Source organism: Emydura macquarii, unplaced genomic scaffold (assembly GCF_026122565.2).
Source record: "Emydura macquarii macquarii isolate MOO-44397 ecotype Brisbane River unplaced genomic scaffold, CSIRO-AGI_Emac_v2 contig_383, whole genome shotgun sequence".
Lineage (NCBI taxonomy): Eukaryota > Metazoa > Chordata > Testudines > Chelidae > Emydura > Emydura macquarii.
The window spans coordinates 205,527-232,132 of NW_027130520.1; the positions used below are offsets into that span (position 1 = coordinate 205,527).

The 26,606-nt window shown below is 40.7% G+C and overlaps 2 protein-coding genes across 3 annotated transcripts in view; both read left to right on the forward strand.

Moving 5' to 3' along the window:
* LRRC69 (leucine rich repeat containing 69) overlaps positions 1 to 26,606 on the forward strand; it is a 54,494-nt gene that overhangs the window by 13,647 nt on the left and 14,241 nt on the right. The window contains exons 3-6 of the mRNA XM_067536341.1: positions 488 to 560; positions 3,494 to 3,689; positions 6,125 to 6,196; positions 12,534 to 12,635. Coding sequence (XP_067392442.1) covers positions 488 to 560; positions 3,494 to 3,689; positions 6,125 to 6,196; positions 12,534 to 12,635 — 443 coding nt within the window. The remainder of the gene's footprint in view (positions 1 to 487; positions 561 to 3,493; positions 3,690 to 6,124; positions 6,197 to 12,533; positions 12,636 to 26,606) is intronic.
* The window catches only part of SLC26A7 (solute carrier family 26 member 7), a 148,479-nt gene continuing 146,252 nt past the window's right edge, over positions 24,380 to 26,606 (forward strand). For both annotated transcript variants that reach the window (XM_067536291.1, XM_067536301.1), the window contains exon 1: positions 24,380 to 24,705. The gene's annotated coding sequence lies outside the window, so the exon portion shown is untranslated. The remainder of the gene's footprint in view (positions 24,706 to 26,606) is intronic.

Here is a 26,606-nt window from a genome sequence, read left to right on the forward strand (position 1 = left end):
ACTGTGCGTACCTTTCCCAGACCTAAAGAAGAGCTCTGTGTAGCCTGAAAGCTTTCTCACCAACAGAAGTTGGTCCAATAAAATATATTACCTCACCCACTTTGTGTTTGCAATATTTTTTGTCATTCACAAACCATAACAAAATCTCAGTAATCTTGCAGTCCTTCCACATGCAAAGCTCCCATTCACTTCATTATAAATTATGCCTACTTAAAGTTTGCACATCTGTATTTTTATTTAGGGAAATTAAAGTTTACCTGTTAGCTGACCAAGTAATTTGATAGGATATTCACCTGTTATAAATGCCTTCCTATTAAGCACTCTACAAGGCACAGAGGGAAAAATATGGAGTGTAGATTGTTAATCTGCCAAATGAGGGTCATTTTGTGTGTGTAAGGAGAGGACCAAGGGAAGTGAGAGTGAGTGTAAAGATGAATAGAAAAAGTACATTTTGTATTCATTTTGTTAAGGATGTATTTCTTAACAGATGGATTAGAAAAACTGATACTTCTCAATCTGAACAACAACAAGCTTAAATGTCTTCCTCCAGAAATACACAGGTAATTTTGCTTATTATGTAGCCTACTCTATATACCATACAAATTATATTAATGTACAATCTTTGTGGACATTAGATAAGGTATTTTCCTATGGTTATAATTGTGACAAACCACTAATTTCATCTGCTAGGAAAGCTTCTGCTATCTTTTTGTTTACAGTTGTACACCAAAAAGTAAAATCTGTAGGTTTTGGGTTTTTTTTGTTCTTGAAGCACTCATTACTCTCTCTCACAGTCAGGTTACCTTTTTAATACCTTTCTCAGAAAGGATGCAATATGAAGTTGTCCTCATTCTCAGGAATGGAATATTATTGTCTCTTAAGTCTTTGTAACTAAGGGTTCTGACTTTGTTCCCACACCCTGGTCTTCCAGCTAGTGATTCTACTAAGCAAATCTTCTTAATATTATCTCTGAACAGTTTGGCTTTTGTGTTTTATCTTTTAAAATATGCTGAACTACAAAATTGGAACAGTGTACTGTTTCTTACTTTGCATAGCTTGCGTAACTCCCATCGACTTCGTAACTTCTGTTTAGTGTACCATCTCCACTGTGCTGCGCCAATGGGAAATGCATACCCATCGACGAAACGCTATGCTTTTTGGGGAGGTGGTTTTATTAAATCGACTTCCCGATCGATTGTGCGTGTCTTCACTGCTGCTCAATTGAACCAGAAAAATCTATCTGATGGCGGCAAATTTGCCACCATCAGTGTAGACATGGCCTAAGGGTGGGAGTTAGAGAGGGCTGAATTCAAGAAGAAGTGTGGCGACAGGAGAAGAGTTGTGCAGAGTCTTAGTGGGAAGGACTAGAAGCTTGAATTTGATGTGATGGGGAAGGGCAAACCAGTGCTCTAGAAAAGCAAAGATATGCTCTAGGAATTATTTTGGTGAAGATACATGGCCTGTAGTAAACAAGAGGTCAGACTAGGTGGACACAGTGGCCCTTTTCGGCCTTAGAATCTATGAATCTTCGAAGTTGAGGAATTCAAGGAGTGGAGATGACTTAGTCAGATGGGATAAAGATGATGATTTAATTACTGTATTTTTTATGGGCTTGAATAGGATATTATGGATGTTAGAGAGGCTGGAGAGAATGAAAGAGATCTTTTGTAGACAAAAGGTTCATCTCATAAATATAGTGGAGGAAGAAGCCCTCTCTGGCCTCTAATTAGTCAAGATTTTCTGACCAAGAAGTTAATTCTGTCTATTCCGTAGTTGGGTGAAGATGTTGCGATCTTTCCAGTGTGGTGGTGTACATTTTCTTCAGTGCATTTTGAACAGAAGTTATTTTACTACCAAATAAGCACATCAAAATTGTCTTAACTGTATAGAAGAAAATGTTGCCAGGCTTCAGTATGTTCATCAAGAATAACATTAATTTGGAATGAAGAGTACAAAACCTTTACTAACATTTTGGTTACCCAAAAATTTTTATCCATAAAAACATACCCTGTTGTAGACACACAGGGCCATGCTCATTCCTGTTTGTAACTCCATTGATTTAAATGTTGAATTTGGCTCAAGATGTGTTCATGTTGGAAAAAGTTAAGAACCACTTCAGCAGGAAAGCAGCAAATGATTTTAAAATAATCATGATTGCATTCTGACATTTTTATCTGATATTTCCTATCCCCAGTTTCTTGGTTTGGTTTTTCTGACCCATACATGTAGTTTGTAATTCATGTATTTTATGCCTTCAAATGCAAAATACTCCATGTTGTCATGTACCCAAAATGGGAAGAATCTAGTGATAGAATCTTTTTTTTTTTTAAATAATTGGAAAGAGGAATAAGAGGAAGAAAATATAAGTTCAGTTTATGTAAAGTTCTATGCACCAATGACTTAACTAGATATTTTACTGAGAGTATTTGCATTTGAATAGGTCTTTGATTACTTCTCAATATAATTTTCTTTTTCTTAATTCTTTCATTGTTTGCAAATGCTTTAAAATGACATTTTCTGTATCACTTGTGTACTTTTCCATTGAGTATAGATTTTGTGCTATGTTTTCAATAATGCTGAAGTCAACACAACAGTCGACTGTGAGTTGCTACATTGATAGCATCCCATTCAATGTAGCTCTGAGAAAATGTTTTTTTCCCTTTTAAAAAAATGTTAATTTTGAGAGAGGTGCCAGATTGATAGTACCAGAAACTGAAATCCTTTACCTGTAGAATAGGTACACATCACAAGCAGCAGAAGTAGCACAAGCTTTTTCTACTGATTCTGCTGCAAACATACTTAAAAGTCTGTTTCAGGAGGGCCACAGCTGTCAGTATCCCAAACCCAATACCCCACTGGTCTCCCGTGACTTGTTCATTGACTGCTGCAGGATGAGCAGAGGCGTCTAACAAACACACCTGGTCTACACTACAAACTTATGCTGGTATAACTATGTCACTCAGGGTGCGGATACTGACATAACTCCTGGTGTAGACAGTGCTGTGTGGATGGGACTCTCCTGTCAGCATAGGTGGTGTCTTCATTAAGTGCTACACTGGCGCAGCTGCAGTGCTGTAAGTGTAGGCAAGCCCCAACTAGTTTATTTAGTATATATTAGTAGTATAGTAAAAAAATAATAAATATTTTTAATTCAGAAGGCATTTTCTCCTGTGTTTTTAACATCTCTGGCCAATTCCTTTGTTATTGGAGCCTTTAATAAAAAGCAGTCAAATAAGTTGTGATTAATCACTATATACATATGAATACTTTTAAAACATACTTAAAACCCATAAGAATTACCCACTAGGGTTAGCCTTTAACAGTTGCCCAGATAGAGTTTGGTTTATATAAATAAATTACTCAATATAAAAGTATATAATAAAAAATAGGAGTAATCCATGCACAGTAAAAGTTTAAATAAATTGATATGTATTGTAGACTATAGATTAAACATAGCAAGGCTGTACATTGAAATGCTTTATTAATTTTACAGGTTAGAAAATCTTGAAAACGTGAATTTAAACAATAACCAGTTAGAAAGTATTCCCAAAGAGCTATGTTCCTTGCAAAAGCTCTCTGAACTCCATCTGTCCCACAATTATCTCATCACGGTACCTGAGGAAATTGGATACATGATGAATCTCAGAATGCTATGTTTGTCAAGAAACCAAATAGAAGTGCTCCCTGACGTGAGTAATGCTGTGCTATTTAAGGTAGCATTTTCTCCTTCAGTGAATTTGGATATCTTAAGAAAACATTTGAATAACACATCTTTAAGGGTGGAATTTTCAAAAGTGCCTTAGTGATTTGGGTGCTCATGTCCCTTTGAAAGTCATTTAATGTCTAAGACATATCTGATAATCCCATCCTTAGAGATATGTTGTTCAACTACTGTTTTCTTGAGGAATATGGAGATCTCAGATTTTATAAGGATTAATAGATTAGTTTTGTTACTATTCAAAATAGGTAAAAATAGACAAGTAGGGTCAAATTTTCAAAGGGCTTCAACTCAGCCTCTATATCTTTGTGCACCTAATTTTGGCCTTGCAACTTTTAGGAAACTCAAAAATTCAAATGTACAATTACATTACAATTAGATGCTTGGTTATCTTATTTATTAACACATGCACCAAAACATGCAAAGTCAGAGATCATTTTTGAAAATTATCCTGTTAATTCTAGAAAATCTACAAAGAGGGCTATACTTAGAAACCTATTATCTAATGACCTGCTTTTCATTAGTGCTGAGCAATTTGTGGTTGTTCCACAAATCCTATTTGAGAGTCAAGAAGAGATACAGGTACTTAGCACCCTTGAAATCTCAGAGCACGTTTTTCTATAGTGGTCCTGGCTATATTGATAAGAAAGGGTTTGAAAGTAATTGTATAAAAGAATGCAATAACATCCCTGACTGCAAGGGATTTCATGACATAAAGTCTGAACAGATAAAGTACCAGAAGCAGCTTATAATGCAAATTCATTGCATTCATTATTTTGAGATATACTAGCCAAAGACTTAAATAGACAATGTCAGCTTCATGATTCCTCAAAGTGCTGTGTTTAAGAGAATGTGTGGTAGTTCTGTCATGGCTGGAAAGGATTTTACACATACAGGTGGAGTTTAAACACCTATATAGTGTGTGTATTATAAAACAGGAACATAAATGTAAATACTGTACTGTTTTGCCTCTTTAAGGGTCAAATACATACAACAGCACTTCTCTCAGTCAGAGTTGGAAGGCTAGGCTTGCTTTAGTCAAATCTAAATAAAGATCTAAAATGTGTTAGATATTAAATATTAAAAGTCTAAACTTTGGCTCAGTCTAGTCAACATCCAGAAAAGAAAAGGAATCCCACGCACTGGTTTTCCTCTTAATTCAAGCCCCTGCTCAGAGTCCTTTTTTGATTTGCAGATGCACAAAGCCCCACAGCCTTTTGAAAATTTGGCCCTAAATGCATATCAGTTGAGAAATTTCATTTTGCACTTATTGTATTGGTGCTTAGCTTTCATTTGTAGTTGTGTCAAGCTAGAAGAAAAGATAAAGGATGTCTGTCATTTTAAAATAATCTAAATAAATATGTATTTTTTGCCTAGCATTTTAATTACAAATTGCTATATTATTTATATCAGTAAGTGAGTGGTCTTCATCTTAAATTCCCAGGAATATGGCATATATTAACCCTGCCTGTTTTTAATAGACTGTTTCTAATTGGAGCTGTAAGACTTTTTCTATTATCCTTTGCACCGCACCAGTGGACAATCAACAGTATGTGCATCAAGGAGGAAGAAATAAGGTTTTGAACAGTTAAAGCTTATGTGTGATGGAATTTGCTTTGTCTATTACAAAGAGCACTGGAGTATTGGATGTGCAATCCACAATGTTTGTCTTTGATTTTTGTATTCACTTTATCTGTAAAAGCCAATAAATAAAATGAATTGAAGATGACTGCCACAAAAAAAAATGTTAAAAGAGAGCTGTTAATACCATTGCATCTTGGCAGTTGCTTTCAGCTACTGCTTAAGTTGGCATTGAAAATACTTAAAAAAATACCAACATAAACTAAAATCCTGTATATTTGTTCCCATCCCATGTTCTAACAGATGTAAGCAATTATCTTAAGAAATGAAAATTGAGTTAGACGTTGAGGGCTGAGAATCAGTAGTAATTTTGAAAGTGAAGGAGCTCTATTTAAAAATTTTTGTTTATTGGAACATAGGAGTCTGAGAAATGTGGATTTATAGGCTACTCAGTCTCCTAATGTGGTAAATGGGAAAAGCCATAATGTGGAGAAGGAGATATTGGCATTGTAAATAATTCATAATGAGGTGTGAAGGATGCGGGGATAAGAGAGTCCATGGGAATTTTGAATGATAAATGCAGGTGTTATTTTTTATAATGCCTAGAGAATGGACACATTCTTCTTTCCTTTTGTAATTTATTTTCAGTTTTCCTCCCATTTTCTCTTTTATCAGGTAACTCAGTCTCTCTTCATCAGTCCTATTGCTTCCTGATGCCTGAGATTGCTCTCTCATCTCATGGAGATTTTAACTTCACGTTCATTATTTTTGATATTTTTTCATTTTTATTACATTGTTCCCTCCCTCCCTCTGCCCACCATCTAGGGACTTTGCAAATTGAGAAAACTAAGAATTCTAGATGTAGCAGGGAACAAAATTCAGATTTTCCCAATAGCAGTAAGTATTATTTTCTGTATCTTATTCTCTAATACGAACTTTCTGTTGCAGAGCTATTAAATGAATTATATGGGCAATCTTTATATCTTTCAGGGATTGATGCCATGAGTTTCACAATGCACTGAGTGAAAAGAAAAAAATATGTAGAGTAGTTGCATATAAACTGAACAAAATCTAACGGGATGTAGCAAAGTTATGTATGCCACAGTAGCTGTGTCTTAAACATTCCATACAATAATAGCATTCATATAATTTTAATATTGCTAAATCAAGGAACCAAAAATTTCAAATACAACCTGGATTGTAAAAATATGCTTGGGGCTTTCTTTCCAGTTGCTAAAGAATTTTTGTTTGTCAAAAAACAGTCACACATATCAGCACAATTTGTAATAGTCTGCACAGTATTATGATAAAAGTGTTACAAAAGGTTATGGTTACGGTGTTTTGATTTTAATATGGAGTGTATTTTGTGTCACACCTGGACTACAGATCACTTGGAAAGGGGAGTAAGGGGAATAAAGATTAACCCGTTACTAAAAAGATGTAGGAGAGTCCAAACAAAAATCCCAGTCATATGGTGGGGTTTGTAGACCACAATTTGTTTGTTTTTGTGTGTCCTTTGTCCTCTGAGAATTTTGAGTCATACTCTTTAATAGTTTGGTTTCTGATTCTTCTGGCACTAAAGAGATGGTAGGGGAATGAAAACATTTGGTTTCAACAACTCTAACTTTTCTATGTTTCTTTATGTTGGTTTTGCTATGTCTATAACATACATTATTTGTGAGTGGTGACTTGTTTTCCAGAGTGCATTGGAGAACATCTTCCCACCAGTAGTCAAATTCTCTGCATTACTTATTGAAAGTTACTATGTTATATTAAAGTTACTGGCAATAAGGACATTTTGCAAAAAAACAAATAAATTCGGTAGAGTTTTTTTTTATTAATGTGTGTAGGTTTGAATGTAAGCATGAATTAACAGCAATAATCACCTGAAGGCACTACTAAATTACTTTATTCTGCTCAGGTACAGCCTGGCACAGTTACTAAACAGCAGAGAAGTTTATAATAAGAAACAATGTTTTATACAGGACAAAGCAAGATGTTTTGAGTTTATTAATTTTGAGCCTGATCCTGCAAACCCTCACATGAATTACTCTGTACTCACATAGGAAGGCCTATTCATATATTGAATAAGCACTACTTGTTCTGCAGCCAAGGTCAAAATCATTTCAAAATTTTCCAAAAAATTCCAATGCAAAGATGAAAGAGAAGAAAGGATGGGGGAATGTAATAAATATGGGCTCTACTCTGATTGAAGTATACTCTGGTTTCTAAGAGTGTAACAGACTTAATTAGTGGTGTGCATTCTGTAACTAGGTAGTGCTTTATGTAATTATGTACATGTTCACTCTGGATACTTACCTCAGGCTGTGCAGAATTCTAGTTTAAATCTCCATCACTATAATCTATTCTTACACATTTAATGCATATTTAGGGTTCAGTTGTGCCTGATAGACACTGGCCCACTTTTTAGGGTAGGCTGGAGCCCACTCCAGAGGAAGTTCCAGGAGGGACTGTACCTTAAAAAGGCAAAATCAGAGTTCCCTGGAAAACAGGGGGGAGTGTGCCTACTACTATGCCCCTTTCAGGCATGCAACCTGCTCCTCTCCACATATCAGTCTAGGTTTCATTGGCCAGTGGTGGTGGTTCCATAATCCCAATTCCTCATTACCCTTTGTTGTAGCTTGTGCTAGGAAGGAGCAGTCCCTTCATTTTGTTTAGTTCATGGATTGCAGTTGTGCCTACCTGCTGCACAAGGGGGAAGGAGGATTCTTTCACTTCTCTTCCCTGTCCTCTCTCATTTTGCTAACCTGCAGAGCAACTGGGAACAATCTGGCCCTTTATTTCACTCCTTTGGATTGATTATAGTAGCAATCCTTTGGTAATCTGAATTTGTGAACCCTTGGCAATCTAGCCTATGTTCATGGATTTAGTTCTGGTTTTTACTCTCTCTTTCAGTGTTTCTCAACCTTTTAAGTAGCAAGTACCCCCTAACTTCTGAAAATTTATAAAAAGTACCTCAACACTGAATTTTCCATGGGATTTTATATTTACAGACTAATGTGAGCCATATGTTGGAAGAAGAGCTGAGTATTATATGGCCGTGATATGACAGATGTCAGATCTAGTGTGGGTAGGATTACCACCTTTACACCAGGGGTGCACAACTCAAGTATGTACCTGGGCTAGAGGGGATGTTGGTCAAAGCGCGGGGGCTTTGAGTGGCATGCCAATGCTGGGGAATATAAAGCTCTGCACCAAATTTTATGCCATAGATTTGAGAGGAGGAAGGGGTGAGAGACAGGGAAGGAGGGCGAGAGAGAGAGAGGAAAAGAGGGTAACTGGTGAAATCTGGGGCTGTCATAGTTGTCAATTTCGGACCACATGTGATCAGAGGATCCAGGTTTATTTTAACAGATTAACAGATGAGTTGTTCTTGTTTCCTTATGCCAATTTTAAATTTGAATGGCTTTAAAATCACCAAGAAAGACAGAGTGCTGTTTCAACTGTGCTTGTCAGAGTTCTGTCCCTGTAATTCAGGAGCGATTCCCATTACCTCGTGATGTGAGATCAGACTTGGTGACATCTGTGTTCTGGCAGTTTAATTCTAATGTAGCAAAACAAGAATATAGTAGAAAAGCTTTACTTAAGTCTTCTAGTTATAAATATGAAAGGAGCAAGTGGAAAAATTGTAAAATAATAAGTATCTAATGATTGAAATTAGAAGAGCAGAAGAACAGTCAGCAGCTGTGGAACAATTTCTTGAAGATTTCATATATATATATTTCTCCAACAAGAAATGTTGATGAATTCTAGCAGTTTTGGGGAAAATCTCCTTTTTTCATTACCCATATTCAGTCTCTCTCTATATCTGAATCAAAATGCAATGCTAGAGATGGGTCTGTTTTCTGTATAGGAGAACAAAATCCTGACAGCCTCCTATGTAAGAAAACAAAACTGTAGACAGTGACTTTTTTCCCCACTGGGAGAAATGTTGAACTTTTTCTCTCCTATAAGTTTATTTGGCTAAAAAAGCCCATTAAAAGAGTTTTGGCCCAGAAATAGTTTTGGCCAAGAGAGAGATTGTTTTACTTTCCTCTATAGTTATTTAAGGTTTACTTGGTGAATTCTCATGCCAGTGTAAACAGTGTTTATAATATAGAACATTTGCAACTTTCAGTATCATAGAATCATAGAAGATGAGGGTTGGAAGGGAGCTCAGGTGGTCATCCAACCCTCTGCTCAAAGCAGGACCAACACCAACTAAATCATTGCAGCCAGGGCTTTGTCAAGCTGGGCCTTAAAAACCTCTAAGGATGAGATTCCACCACCTCCCTAGGTAACTCATTCCAGTGCTTCACCACCCTCCTAGTGAAATTTTTTCCCGTAATATCCTGGACTTCCCCCATTGCAACTTGAGACGGTTGCTCTTTGTTCTGTCATCTGCCACCAATGAGAACAGCCTAGCTCCATCCTCTTTGAAACCCCCCTTCAGATAGTTGAAGGCTGCTATCATATCCCCTCTCACTTTTCTCTTCTACAGACTAAATAAACCCAGTTCCCTCAGCCTTTCCTCATCAGTCATGTGTCCCAGCCTCCTAATAATTTTTGTTGCCCTCTGCTTGACTGTCTCCAATTTGTCCACATCCTTCCTGTAGGGGGAGACCCAAAACTGGACACAGAACTCCAAATGTGGCCTCATTCGTGCTGAAGGGGAATAATCACTTCCCTCAATCTCCTGGCAATGCCCCTACTAATGCAGCCCAATATACCATTAGCCTTCTTGGCAACAAGGCACAATGTTGACTCATATCCAGCTTCTTATCCACTATAAACCATAGGTCCTTTTCTGCAGAACTACTGCTTAGCCAGTCAGTCCCATCCTGTAGCAGTGCATGGGATTCTTCCGTCCTAAGTGCAGGACTCTGCACTTGTCAATTTTTAGCTTTTTTAATTCTATTTTGTATAGCAAGATAAATCCTTTTGGAACTATTGTCCAAAATCTCCTAAGAATTTTCATAATATGTTTGTTCATGTTTTCATAATTACCATTCTCTGGATTTTTGTTTTGTATTCTATATTCACTGGAATAGAACTCCATTTTTCAGGCTTATAGAACATTTTTTTCTAAAGTTTCTCTGGCAATGATTATTGATTTTCATGAAATATCTAAACCATTTCTGCACCACTTTAAGTGGCTGGGTTTTCAATAAGCCTCCTGGGATATCTATCAAATTGTCCCAAATGAAGACCCCTTGAGGACAACTTCTTCTAAAATGCCTGTACTTTATATGTAGGCTTGACAGGATTTGATTTTTATCTTTCTTTAAAAAATCGATGGATAATATTGATTTTGTTTTTAAGCACTTTTTAAAAAAGATTTTTATTGATTTCAGTTTTCACAGTTGCAGCGAAATGGGCGGGTTCAGACTTTTATTTAATGAAATAGATGTTGAGATTCAAAAAGTTAAGGCTTTATAAACTGTTACTAAAATTATCAACACCACATGTCAAAATGTACAAAGTAAATATCCTTAAATCAGAAATTCATATCTGTTTTGATAACAAGCCTAATTCAAAAGTTTGAATCACTGGATTTTGACACTAATACCTTCTCAAACAGCATTTTTCCTACTTTTGCCTATCTGTGAATTTCATTTGTTATTGATGGAAATATTTTTTCGTTGGTTTGTGTGTGCATATTGTAAAACTGACATTTTCTAGTAAAAATGAAAACCTTCCAAGCGTGTTTATATGGCAGTGATTGTAAATTGAGCTAGCATAGATTTACAGTTCCAGACTTATTGATCTGCTGTTCACTGTATTTTGAGACCGAGATCATATTTTGACATTACTTGGAAAGGGGATGTTGGATTACACTTCAGTGATTTGGTCATTACAATCTAAAGGTTCCTAACAAAATATATATATTTATATTTGTGGCCATTGGTGTATCCTTGTCATGGAATGACCATTAATGACTTTGAGACCCAGATTCTCAGATTCTAATTTCAAATGCACACAGCTTGCCTTAAATAAGGCTCTATATATTTTTTTTTAACAAAGTCATTATTCTTAAGAAAAGGAAACAAGAATGTGTATCACTGATCTTATAATAGTCTTTCAGGTACTCTGTTACATTGTCCTTGAAGCTATTAACTGAGGGAACAGATTGTTATGTGCGTTATTCCACTGTGCCTATTATGTGTTCCAACTATGATTCCAGAAAAGTATCTGTGTACCTGCTGTTCTATTTTACTGGACAAAATGAATTAGGGAAACAAGAGAAAATACACATTAAAAAAAAAAAAAGATTAGCAGATTGTTCCATTTTTGTTTTTGGGGGAGCAAGAAACAGAATCTTCAGTTTTACATGTTTTCTTTATACACAGTGAGTTAAATTATGTAATGCTTTTATTGACCATGCATTTTTCCATAGAATTGTATACTTCAAAAACAAAAATTTGTTAGGCATACCATAAACCAAATGAACACTGAATTTAAGTCTCCATGTTCCACTTAGGCTTTCTTAGGATCCTGGACCACTTCTGAACAGTATATATGGGAGTGATTTGTCCAATCATTTTTTAACTATTTATTTATTTAGAAATTTTTAACAGGTTTATAAATCCTTGCCATGTAAATATCAGAGACCAAACAATAATCATTACAACAGTGAACTTTTGCTTAGAGAAACTTTATACAGCTCTCTTTATTTAGTAGGGTGTTACCTTATTACAGAGTGAGCATCTTTACGCTATCCATGACATGTCAGTCACATTCCAAGCAAAGGGCCTTTCACCACTTTCCTTCTTACCTGGAGAGGGTATTTCATTGTTGCTGTTAAGCTGAATACAGGAGCATCAGAATTAAATGCATGTGGATAAAATCATTCCTGTTTAACAGTAGAGGACAGGTTTTTTAATCATTATTAAAATAATTTCCTCTGATAGATATTAAACGTAGAGATTTTGATAATTGTAACTATCCTGTGACTAAAATAAGACTCTAATCACAATACCTCTCTTGTAGAACAAATCAATCTTGTTTGACTTACATTTTTATACTATTTATTAGCAAGAAAAATGGAATATGTATTCCATTTAAATCTTGTTTGTCCCAGCAATATTGTTATTAATACAACCAGATGAGTTTATCGCCTGCGTTCTTTACATTCATATTTGTTACATTTGATTTCCTTGTTTAAATAAAAATAGCATTTGAGATTTTTGTTATCTTTTCTGACATAATTACATTATTTAATTTATTCAAATAGATGGAGGACCTTATGCTGATGGAACTTTACTGTGAAGATAATCCTTTGCTTCAGAAACAGCCTGTTTCTGCCATGCAAGAGGAGGAAGTTTGGTCTCTTAAGGTAAGCAATGAGAGAATTCAACTAATACCTTCATAATTTAAAAAATTCAAGATTTAAAATAAAAATTGAATAGTATTCTTGTCAACCCTAAAAAGGAGCCAGCAATCAGGCTTCCTGGCCTATGGTGAAGTAACTGCCACCTCAGGAGTGGGGTCGGCAGCAGGGGGAGAGGGATCCGGGCCCACTCTCCTCCACCAGATCCCAGCCCGGGGCCCTAACAGTGGTGGGGTGTCCCGTTCCTGGGTTAACGAGGAATCTGGCCGCAACACGGTTCAGACGGGTTCAGACAGCTATGCAGCCTGACTGGAGTCAGCTACCCCTGGGCCACTTCCTAATCTTCCTTTGGGGTGTACCTGGGTCCATGGGTGTCCTTGGTCTCTTCGGGGTAGGTAGCCAGTGGTAGGCCCAGCCACCCCACTGTATCCAGGTCAGTTGGCAGCGTAAGTGGCTCTGGCCAGTCTTCAGTGCAGCAAGGGCTGTCCTCGAACTCTACCTCTAGGAGTGGGCAGGAGGTGTCTGTCTTCTCTGGCTGCTGGCTCACAACTGAGCTACAGGGCTCAGTCTTTATACTTCCAGTCCTGCTCCTTGATTTCCGATGGGAGGAGCAGCCTGCCTTGGCTCTACCCATCTGGGTTCAGTGGTTGTCTCCTTCCTCTCTGGCTCAGTGGGAGACTACTTCACCTCATTACAGGCATCATTCATTTTCATTGAAAATGGGACTTAGGTTCCTAGATCACTTATGAACATTTTACCAATCCAGGTGAAAGTACTGTAACTGTTTCTCAACCCAGACATGAGAGTGACAAAAGTTGCAGCTAGCACAATTTGGTAGCTCATCTCTGAAGTAGAATGAAACAAAAGTATTGTGTTACTAGCATTCTTCAGGAAATCCACTGTTGCAATTCCACCAGTAGTAACTGGTATAGACAACCTGCAAGCATTTTTGCCACTGTCATTTCAACCTGTTCTGAGTTGCACTGGAATTAGTGCAATGAAATGAGATCTCATGAAAACGCAGGTGTAGATGCAGCCAAAGGTACTATGCTAGTGCTCCACCATCTGCCCTGGCACCCTGTGCCAGACCATGACTGGGTCTAATTCATCATTCTAATGTATAAAATCCTCAATGGGCTAGACCCAGGTTAACTCAGACTGCCTCTTAGTCAGGAAACCTATACTGTAGCTACCATCACCAGTCATCAAAATATTGATATAGACTTGAGAAAGCAGAAGGCAATGCATTCTCAACATCAGGTCCAAGACTATAGGACACCCACTTGAAGAAGATCAGAGAATGCCAGCTCCAGGTTACACTGCAAGGCACATCACTTTGCAATATAACTCCCTCTAAAATCAGAATAGAAAAGTTTGTGCTGTACTCAAAACTAGCAGCTCAAGATTAAGCAGAACAGAGAAATGACATCATGCTTATAGGACGGGATTTGATAACATCTAGTTTTTCGAGTGCTGATCCCTATGTGGATTCCAGACATGGGTGAGCTGATGCCTCTCCAGTTTCCTCTTACCACCTCATGGCTAGAGTCAGAATGCTCTTCTCCTATTCAGTGGCGTACAAAAAAAAAAGTTGAATATATAGCATAGATTAAGATATTTTAGTTTTAGTTAGAGTTAGTGCATTGAGAGGTAGTTTTTTTCAAGCTTTTTCCCCTCCAGGGGGCAGTCTACCCTGCCTGGGGGATTATGCCCAAACAAGCAGGGTTCAAGAACTGTCTCATATGACTACGATTGTTCTCGGTGAGCAATGAGCATCAACATTGCCTCTACTGTCTTTGTGAGACACATATTGTTGCATGATGCTCTATCTATCATTCCTTCCCTTTGAGAACATGCAAGGTAAGAGAATTCTGGCTTAAAAAAAATCTGATGGAAGAAGCAGTGCATCCACGTGCACACCTGGTGGTGGCACTGTCGGACCCACTGGAAAGATCAACAGCACTGGTGGTGACCAGCTCCCCAACCATGACACCAATGGTACCAGCTGTGCCGCCCAAACCACATTTTGCTTACAAGAAGTATGATCATGGGCATAAAGTCAGATCCCCAAGAAGGACCACCTCCAAATGCCACATTCCCTCCCCGAGCCAAGATCAGCCGGGCAAGAAGTCATGTGCTGACCCGGCAGCTCCAGCCCTTAAACGAGTTAAGATGGACAAAAAGTCTAGAGAAGTCCATGACTCCAACCGCTACTGGAGTTCCTCTGGACCTCCATCAACCGCTCACTCCACCGAAACTGCTACAGCTGCCACAATACCAGACCCAGGTGCCAGACCTGGGCCATCTCTTGCCCTTAAGCCTTAAGCTGAACTTCTGCTGCCACTGGAGGGTACCTCGCATCAAATTGTGACAACAAGCACCTTCTGGCCACTGTCTCTAGCTGTTGAGCTACTGGTATTATACCATCCATCCACGGTGCGACCGCCTGAACTGGCACGGCGCCTCATTGCTCTGCCGGCACCACCCATTCACCCTTGTTCTTATGGCACCACTCACTCTGACGGCACAGCCTGTTCCAATGGCACCACCCTTATTGGACCATTCAGAGTCTGATTGGTCCTCGGAACCCCATTTCTTCCCGGAACACGTGCATAGTCCACACCAATATGCACAAATTCAGGTTCTGCCTGAACAGAAATGGTTCCGGTACCCATCAGGCCCACCAACAGGAATGGACCAGAGACCCGACTGGCAAAGGGTGGGACCCATACTATGAACGGAGAGCGCGTTCTTATCCTCCTTCAGAATACACCACACCATCTGTGTACGAGAATCCCTGAGCCAGGGGACTGACGGCACAAATGGAACCACTGGGACCAGTGGATCCACCGCTCCCAACAGGTGCATCGTCATCACCCGATGAGGCAATAATTCCACCATTGCTATCCCTGCCAGATGACCATGGCCAATATCAAGATCTCTTGAGGCACATGATATCAGCACTCAATTTACCGGAGGAAGATGTGAAGGACTTGCGGGATTAATTCCTTGACATCCTACAACCAATAGGTCCTTCTCGGGTTGCGTTACCGATCCATAACACCATTTTACAGCCAGCCCAAGTGATCTGGCATGCCCCAGCTTCCTGCACCCCAATTTCTAAACATGCAGAGAGACATTATTTTGTCCCTGAAAAAAATTCGGACTTCCCTTTTTTGCATCCACCACCTAACTCAATGGTGGTGCAAGCAGCAATCTAACGAGCCAGATAACAGCAACCTAGGACCACTCCACCTGATCGATCTGCAAAGAAATTAGACCTCATTGGCTGCAAAGTATATTCATCTGCTGGACTCCAGTTCTGCATAGCTAGCTACAAGGCCATATTGGCAAAGTATGACTTTAAGTCATACTCAAAGCTGGGAGAATTTCAAGCTTCCTCCTGGAAAACAAACAAGCAGAGTTCCAGGCTGTCATTGAGAAAGGCAAACTAGTATCTAGGGTCTCCCTCCAAGCAGCAGCGGATGCAGCAAACACAGAGGCACACTCCCTGGCGTCCTGGGTGGTGCTCAGCTGAGACTCCTGGCTCCAAATTTCTGGGTTTCCAAAGGAAGTACAAACCATTCTGGAAGACCTTCCGTTCAATAACCAAAAGTTAATCAGTGATAAAAAGAATGAGAGCCTTCATTCACTGAAAGACTCCAGAGCTAATCTTTGATCTCTGGGCCTCTACACTCCAGCCCCCACTCAATTCTAACACCGCCAGGCTTATAAATATTGATACCAAAATCAAGCTGCCTATCAATCATACCATCCTTACCCTCCATGACAACAGGAACAAACCTGCCACTGCCAGCACTCCCAATGTCCTCGACACTCCACTACCTCTGCTACTTCTGCTTTACAACAACACTCGAGACAATCCTTTTGACTGTTTGTCAGAGAACCGCGGATCCCTTCCCACCCTACCCTTGGCCCCCCGACCCAGGTTTGGTGGGCATCTTGCTCCCTTCTTCAATACCTGGAGCAAGATTACCACCGACCGATGGGTACTGGACATCGTACACTGAGGTTACCTGATAGAATTCCACACCTTCCTGCTCCATCACCCACCTTGACACAACCTTACAGACTCAACCCAAACTCGACTCCTACAAAAAGAAACACACATGCTATTCCAAAAAGGGGCTATAGAACAAGTTTTGCTTCCCTACCAGGGCCATGATTTCTACTCCCCCTATTTCTTTATACTGAAAAACAGAGATCTTCACCCGATATTGGACCTCAGAGCTCTGAACAAATTCATTCGCAAATTCTGGTTCTGTATGGTCACGCTGCCCCAAATCATTCCTCTCCTCCAACCTGGGGCCTGGTTTGCGGCTCTCTGTATGAAGGATGCATACTTTCACGTAGATATCCATCCTGCCCACCGCAAGTTCCTTTGCTTCAAGGTGGGACAGTCCCATTACCAGTTAAATATCCTTCCCTTCAGGATAGCTACCATGCCCTACATATTTATTAAGGTCTTTGCGGTAGTTGTGGCATACATGTGCTGGCGGGAGCACTCCCTATTCCTATATCTGGACGACTGGATCCTAATAGCACCATCCCATGAATGCTTACTCGTTACCAGTTAGGCCCTGCAGACATTTCTGGCCGAGCTTGGAATATGCATCAGCACGGACAAGTCCACCCTCATACCCACCAGAAAATTCATATTCATCGGAGCCAGGTTGGACTCTCGAGCGGCACGAGCCTGTCTACCAAGGGATCGGTTTATAGCTCTTACAGCCATTGTGTCACAGCTACAGTACTGCCAACTGCCTTTTACTCCTGGGACACGTGGCAGCGTCCACATCAGTCACACCAGATATCTGACTCCATATTAGATGCCTTCAGCACTGGATGAGGACAGTGTACAATCCACAGAGTGATCACCTCAACAAACGAGTCTCTCTTGCGCTGCCGGTGGTTGCTTCCCTGTCATGGTGGTGCGATTTATCCAAGGTTCTGGCAGGTATCCCCTTCCACCAACCCACCCCAGATATCAACCTTACAACGGACACCTCGCATACTGTCTGGGGTGCCCATGTACAGAATCACATGGCTCAGGGGCTGTGGTCCCCCAGGGAGGCAAGAATGCATATCAACCTTCTAGAACTAAGAGCGGTCCAGCGCACTTGTCACGCACTACTCCCATTCCTTCAGGGCAAACATGTACAAGTCTTCACAGACAGCATGACCGGTAACTTATAGAAACGAGCAGGGTGGAGCCAGGTCTCTATCCCTTTGCCAGGAAGCACTGTGACTATGGAACTGGTGCCTATGACACAGCATCACTCTGCAGGCATCCCACTTACCTGGCACGGACGTCTTGGCGGACATGCTCAGCCGCTCCTTCCACCACAACCATAAGTGGGAACTCTATGACCCCCCTCTTTGCAACATCTTCTGGTGGTGGGGTACTCCCTACTGGGACCTCTTCTCCACACCAGAAAACTACAAACTCCCCCTTTTCTGCTCCAGGGGAGCTCTAGGGTTGGGGTTACAAGTAGACGCCTTTCTCTTCCCATGGACACCAGGCCTCTGTTATGCCTTCCCGCCCATCCCACTCATTCCTCAAGTACTGTGCAAAATGAAATGGACCAAATAACAGTTATTCTCATAGCCCCATCTTGGCACCACTAGTATTGGTTTATGGAACTCCTCTACCTCTCGTCCCGCCTGCCACTCCCCCTCCCACCTACCGAACCTGCTGACTCAATAACAAGGCCAGATCCAACATCCCAGCCCACAATCACTCCACCTCATGGCCTGGTATTTGGATTGGACTCGCAAACAGATATATGTTTTCCACTCCAGTACGGGATGTACTCACACATAGTTGACGCCCCGCGACTAGAGCCTGCTACCAAGCCAAATGGAGACAGTCAATGACATGGATCTCCGATAATCACCATGACGTGTCAAACATATCAATACCCACTGTTCTGGATTATTTACTCCACTTTCACCTCTCTGGCTTCATCCATAAGGGTACATCTGGCAGCCATGAATGCCTTCCTTCCGTCAGTTGATGGGACTTCCATATTTAGCCATCCAACCTCTGCCAGATTCTTACATGGCTTACTGAACACATTCCCTCCCATTAGGGAACCCACCCCTATCTGGGACCACGGTCTTGTCCTTTCAGGTCTGGCCAAGTCACCATTTGAACCACTGGCCAGTTGCCCTATCTATGAAGATAATCTTCCTCCTGACTGTCACCTTGGCCCAGTGAACTGGTGGCGATGATGGCAGACCTCTCCCTTCACCATATTGCATGTGGACAAAGTCTCCCTGCGATTCCACCCCAAATTCCTTCCCTAGGCGGTCTCTGCATTCCACCTCAACTACATCATTCATCTCCCTGTCTTTTACTCTAAACCTCACTCCAACAGAGAATGTATTCTGCACTCCCTCGATGTCCATCATGCACTAACCTTCTACCTCCACCGTACACACACTTTCCGGGCCTTGTCCTGGCTCTTTGTCATGATAGCGGAACACTACAAAGGTCATGCTCTCTCTTTCCAAAGAATCTCGAAATGGATCACCCACTGTATCATGGAGTGTTACACCCTTTGCTGCATCCAGTTACCGCCTACCATCAGAGCATTCCACTCAGGTGCAAGCCACGTCTGCCTTCTTTGACGACATTCTATGGCAAAATATTTGCAAGGCCGCAACCTGGGCCTCCATTCCCGACTCATTACACCATAGCTAATGCATCGTCCTCTGATACACCACTAGGCCATGCAGTACTACAACCTCTCGCATCAGCCGAGCCTTAGTGCCCACCTCCAAACCGATTACTTCTCACTATGCTGCCCACGTCTGGAATCTACATATGGACCAGAACTCAAAGAAGAAGGGGGAGCTTACTTTACTGTAATTTATGGTTCTTTGAGATGTGTGGTCCCTATCTGGATTCCAATCCTGCCCCCCGTCCTCTCTGCTACAGGCTCAAGACCTGTTAGTAAGAGGAAACTGGAGAGGCATTGATCTGTGCAGCCGCAGGAGACCACAGATGTACCACATGGACGACGCGAGGCATGCATGCAAGTTGACGGGCACTGCTTTCAACGGTTCCAGCTGCAGCACATGGCTCGCATGCGCACTTACATCTGGAATCCAGATAGGGAAGAACCATCAGTTACAGTAAATAACCTTCCCATTAAGCTGGAATACTTATTGCCTCAGGCAGCTCTTAACTGTATTGTAATTCTTTTGTGATGCTTAGATAAGGCAGTGCTAAGCAACTCATGAATGCTGGTAAATAAATGCTCCTCCAATGTGTTGTGTGAGACAGCAGGGCCAGAGGGCACCAGAAGGGTCATAGAAGGTAAATATATAAGCCCCAGAATGATCAAAGCTTTGTTAACAGTAGACTGAGCATGGGTTAATTGGGGTTAATTAGGAGCACCTGAGGCCAATTAAGGCCCAGCTAGAGTCCTGATAAAAACCCCTGCTCCAGCCAGACAGAGGGAGGAAGGAAGGATAGTTGGCAGTAGTGTGGGAGGAGTGTTTCAGTTGAGCAGAGGAACCAGAGAAGAGCCACGAGAAAGGTACAGAAGATCAGAGAGAGGCAAATAGTCCAGGGGGTAGAAGTGCAGCTGCAAGTGCTGTCAGTAGCACATAGCTGCTATTCATAAAGCCCCTGGGCTGGGATCCAGAGTAGAGGATGGGCCTGGGTCCTTTCCCCCTCCCCTGCCCTCACTGGGCACTATGGAGGGGCTGACGCCCAGAGACAGGGACAATAGGCAGTGCCCTGACCCACCACCTGAGAGAAAGCGCAGGACCCACCATAGCGGAGCCAGCATTTTGCCACAGTTGGTACTAAATCTAAATCAAAGAGATGTTTTCTCTGACAAGTATCTTCTTGTTTTAAATGCTATTTGCAAAATCTATTTAAAATACCAGAGCTTATTAAAATAATTTAAATGAATTGTCATAGTCTTTGTTGTTCTCAAGTATGGGGGAGGGTCCTACTTGGCATTCACTCCTGCAAACGCCGATTGATATCAGTGAGAGTTTTGCTTTAGTAAGAACTGAATAAAAGCAGAACCAAGACCTTGGGATTTGGCTCCAGGTGCACCTCTACTTGTTACACAACCAGGAGTTTGTTTTGGATGAAAGCACAATATGCTCAAGGCTAAAGCATGTGTATGATTTGCATCCATATTCTTGTAGGTAAAATAAGCTTAATTAGTTTTTACCTCCAATAAAAACAGGTTCTTTGTGGTGGAGCTGGTTAATAGAACCGTAGAGCTCTTTGGCTGTGTCACTGAGAAGTCAATCCTACACATTTGTCAATTTCTTAATTTAATTTCTATCTAATTACAGTATGTAAAAGTTAGTATTTACTGTTCTGTCATGCAAACTCAGACCTGATGTGGACCTGGTGTTGCTATATAATAATTTATGAATACTGTATGTGATGTACTTAGTGAGTGAGTCACTATGTAGCTATATTGGATTATTGAGCTTTCCCATATGAATGTGTTGGTTTAGTTTAATAGAGGCTCTTGGAAAAACAATCAGGAAGGCAACACATGAGCTCTATAGAAGCAGCATCTCACCAAACACTTGTGGGATATTACAATATGTGACCTGTCTGTGCCTAGGATAGACCACCTGAAAATGCCAAGGTCTGGGCAGGCTACAAAAGGAGAGCAGATTCTCCCAGCACTTGGTGGATGGCACTGAAGTCAGACTTCCCAAACAGCTACAAACAGTGCTTCTGATTCCCCACACTGGTTATCAAGAAGCTAAAACAAAATATACACAGCCCCCTTTACTGCATTTCAGTCTCTGGCTCCCAATCAGCCTCTAGGTCCAGTAAAGAGAGAAGTTATTTAAAACTCTATGCTCTTTACCAAAAAGGTTCTCCTGACCCCAAAGGGTCAGCCACATTACCAAATCATTATAAGTTTGGATCTTACCCAAAATACCATGCTGCAGGCCAATTCTTTAGTAACTAAAACTAAAGATTTATTATAAAAGGAAAGAAATAAACTGTAAGAGAAATGTTAAAGAATTAAAGCAATCAGATACATACAAATGATTGGAAAGTGCATATACATCAGGTTTCCATAGAATTGTGGAGTTTGCAGGCTTGTATGGTCCCTCTGGTATACATCCAGTACCTGGATGGGTCTTAGTCCTTTGATTCACAGCTTCAGTTGCAAATGAATTGATCCAGAGGTAGGTGAAGGCTGAAGACTAAAGACAAAATGAATGTGGTGCCGCTGCCTTTTATGTCCATTGGCCTTTGCCATGCCGCTTGTGGAAATTTACAGAAATAAGATGAGATCCAGGACCACATGAGCAAGTCCTGGTGACTCATGAGGTGTAGCCCTTGGGATCTTTCCCTGGCCTTATTGTACCTTTGAGTTCCCTTAATTGGCCATCAAGCAGCTAGTGCTGCAGCCATGCATCTGGGGTGTTGCCCAGAAACACTGCACAAGTTGAAATACAGATACATCAAACATATTCATAACTTCCAACACAAATATGACACATACACAGAAACAATATTATCATACTTAGTGATTTATAACCTTTCTAACAGTACCTGACATGTCCCATCTCATATGAATTATTGTAATTTTGAAATATTTATATTAAATCCCATTACAAATGGTCCCCCTGATCAAGCCAGCGTCACACAAGATAATGGCTGAGCTATAGGAGTGAAGATGCTACTTCCAGTCAAAGTTACTTGGCTGTTTTGGCAAAGCTGGGAGCCTGGGGATCAAAGGAACATTTCACATTTAAAAAGCCTCTGGAGAAAGGTAGGGAGTTGTCAATGAGTGGCTCCTGCCATGAACAGACTGATGCAGACAAGTCCTCGTGGGCATGTCTGAAGGCTTAGGACCTTCCTAAGCTTCCAGGGGATGGTAAGTCTTAGGAAGACAGGCATGTGTCTAGACTGTTTATTGTTTTAAGATCTTTTTCTCTGAAATGCTTTGGTTAGAAATAAACAATATTTTGCTGTAAGAAATCCGTCTGGTCCCTGGGTGCCACTGATCATAGCTCCCGAGGAATAGAACCACAGAAGAGCAAATCAGGCTTGCTGAGGTAATAATGGTTAGTATCACTTCAGCCAAGACCCATTCTGAGGGTGGGAGAATCTCATAGTTCACCCCTGTGAATGGTGCAGGTAAAGAGGCCTGGCATCTGAGGGACTGCATTCTGAGAGACCAGGGGGGTAAGGGGAGTAGTTAGCTTGTTAACCGTGATACAAACAACTCAAATTTAAAAAATATGGCCGCAAGCTCAGAGGAGTTTCACCTGTCAAGGAAGGGAAATAAAGCTTCAGTCATTAGTCTTTTACAATCCTTTCCTCGGGGCATGTTTTATTGTCTGCAAAACAATATCAACTGAGAAATACAGTGCAATAATTCCCGTAGGCTTTTTCTGCTTTAACCAGCCGGGAGGGAGAGGACTCAGCTTCCCCTTTGACTCAGCTTCCCCTTCCATTTATACTCTCCTTCTTGCTTCCCACAGCCCTCCCCAGCAGCCATATGCCAGCAGGACTACTATAATACCACTGTCAAGATAGCCTTTGCTCAATATATTATGTTTGCATGCACTCTTTAATGTATATTAGGTAACCCTTTGTCTTAATAAGGAAATTTAGAAATATATTTGACGATACAAAGATTAATTGTTTTATAAAGAAAGCATTGCAGTGTGCTAGCCAAAAGAGTAATTGTTTGTCTCTTGGTGATTTATTTAGTCTACTTATGTGAAAATGTTAACTTCAAATAAAAAGTCTAATGGCGAATATATCAAGAATAAACTGGGCTTCTGAGGTGCAGCAGGCAGATGACAGCTGTTTTTTGTAGCTTTTATAGAATTGCTACTGTACGCAGTAGCAATGAGCCTCTCCCTGACGCCTAGTGATGAACAGGTGGAAAAGACTTCAGGAGCAGACTGAGTGCAGGGGTAATGGAATGTTATTATCCTGATTGTATGAGTAAAGGGCAGCAGAACTGTACTTAGCTTGCCCTCATTGAGGGGGTCACTCTTAACTGAACCTCACTCATGAAGAAGAGGCTAGGGATGCCAAATTCCTATGAAAAGGAGAGGGGGTAGGGGGTTTGCACCTGGTGGTGTGGGCTCTGCCTAAAGACACCATTTGACTGTCCCCCCTCTTCACTGTTTAAAGGTGTAGGCCTGGCTTGTTGGAAGTAACTTGCCTAACAGCAGCAACCTAATGCCAGGGATAATGGACAAGATAAACCTGGAATATAAAGATCAGGTTTCACATGGACAGAGCATGCTGTACAGGGATTGGTTCTTGCAAAGTAACCAATCCAGTCCAAAATTATGTGATGTAATGTATAGCAAGTGCAAGGTAATGTGTAAATGTATATAAAGAAAGAGCTTTTCTGTGTAACTTTGGGTGTGTGGCACACCCTATACCCACCTGTTACGTTTGAGTCTGATCAACTCAGCATAGCTTTGCTGTATGCCAAATAAAGGAATCCAAGTGACGAAATCTGGAGTGGAACTGAGTGTTTTGGGTCCCAGAGAACTGGATGAAGTGTTCTCCTAGAACTGTACAAAATATTCTGGATAAGCCAAGTGGAAAAGGTCTTGGAGGGAATCCAACAAAAGGTAGAGCTGATAAGACTTAATTGAGAGTCTTTGTTTTGTTAATCGATCTGTAGAGCTGAAGCCACTGATAACCATCTCCTGAACCTTAGACTGCTGTGGGACAGTGTTGCAGTGAAAGAGATAGCCCAGCCTGCAGTGAGGTTCACCACTATCTGTTGAAACATGGAGAGTTGGGTTAACTGGTGGAACTCAGAATGTGACATCAGAATGAACGGTGGCAGCAGCTGTGCCAGAGTGAATGGCAGCAAATGTGAGTCAGTTGCAGAGGAGGCAGCAGCAGGTGAGGCACTGCTCGACATCTCTTCCTGAGTGGGAGGTGAACTCGTGTGAATGCACCTCTGTACTCTGGGCGATTGCTAACCAAGGACAGCAACTGTGTGCAGGCGACAGTGGAGGAAGAGCCCAGTGACAGGTTAAAGGAACATTTGTTGGACTTTCACACTGCCAGGTGAGAAACTGAGGCAAAGGACATTGTTCAATATACTTTGGGGTAGGTGTTTGCTCATGGTCACGTGCTTTTGAATTGTGGTTGTGGTGTTTTCCCAAATTAATGTTAGGTTCCTTTTCCCTTTTTATTAAAAGTTTCCTTTTGTTATACTCAGACTCGGTGCTTGTGAGAGGAGATGTATTGCCTCTTAGAGACATCCAGAGGGTGGGGAAAATTTTCCCAAATTAGAAGGTGGGAGCTGGATATGGTTCTGTTTTGTATTGTTAAGAGGAACAGCTAGATACTGAACCCAGACCTTGTGGCTGCCACCTGGCAGAAGGGTTACACTACAGATATATTAGTTTATCTTTTCTTTTTAACCACAGAACAATCTTTGTCGTCAAGGATTTCAAAGACTAACAGAACATTAATGAAGGCCTATAAATGAAAGTAATTAAGCTGCAATGATTAACTTCAATAAAAGTTTCAAGGACTGTGACGTATCAGGGTACAATCTAGACTAATGAACAACTGTGCCCCTTTGCCCTGCAACCTTGAGTGCCTTATGATGCCTTGCTGAAGGAATTCCCACTTGGGCTGCTCACAAACAGCCTTCCAGCATGTAAGCCATACCCTGAGTGTTTGTGTGTAACTACAACCTGCCAGCCACACTTGAATTACACCCTGGCTTTCACCAGCCTTTGTTATACTGCAGGGTGACCCGAACACACTCCCAGCCTTAGATTTTCCACTAGAAATGTATGTCCTGTAGCTGCCCAGCCCTCTCATGGACAATACAAGTTTATCTAAAGTCTTTAATAGAAATAATATGCACACAACTTACCACCCCAAATGGAGTTCCCCAAATGCTTCAATTTAAACACACTGGATTAGTTAAAACAATAACACAAGTTTAGCTACAAAAAGAGAGATTTTAAGTGAGTACAAATAATGAGGCATAAAAGTCAGAAATGATTACGAGAAAAATAAATATAAGATGTTTGGTAATATCTAACTTAACAAAGTATGTTAAATTCAAAGCAGTTTTCTCATCCTATGCTTTCTGCAGTCTTACTGATCAAACTCTGTAGGTCAGGACTTGGTCCCCGCAGTCCAATGAATGCTACCTTTGTTGCTTCAGGTGCTGTGAATGCGGTGTGCAGGGAGAGATAGAGCAGGTCCCTGGGCGCGTTTCTTCCTCTTTTTTATTGTTTCAGTATTCCTCTTGAAAAACATTTCCAGCTGTGTACCAGAAGACAAAAATTCTATGGAGAAGGATGTTTCCTGCTGCTTTTTCCTCATGTGTTTGAGTTTCCTTTGTTTCCCTCTGCTTGATGACTTTGTTTACTGCTTAAATGTAAATTAAGCAGAGCACACATTCCCAACCTCAGTTTGGAATGTGTGTTAATAACACCATATAATTTATAACTTCATATAGACTGTTGCCACCCATATTTTGTCAGGATTGATACTGAATGGCAAATTCTGAGTTTTCAAATGACACCTTACAAGGTATATTTTGTACAAAGATTATTACACTCTCACCAGAAATTCCATCCCAGATCTGAAAACCTTCACAATGAAAGTTTGGTTTGAATTACAGCTGTCAAGTGATTAAAAAAATTAATCGCCATTAATCATGCTGTTAAACAATAATAAAATGCTATTTATTTAAATATTTTGGGTGTTTCCTACATTTTCAAAAATATTGATTTCAGTTACAACACAATACAAAGTACACAGTGATCACTTTATATTTGTTTGATTACAAATATTTGTACTGTAAAAAGGAAACCAAAGAATAGTATTTCAATTCACCTCATTACAAGTATTGTAATTCAATCTCTTTATCATGAAAGTTGAACTTGCAAATGTAGAATTATGTTAAAAAAAACTGCACTCGAAAATAAAACAATGTAAAA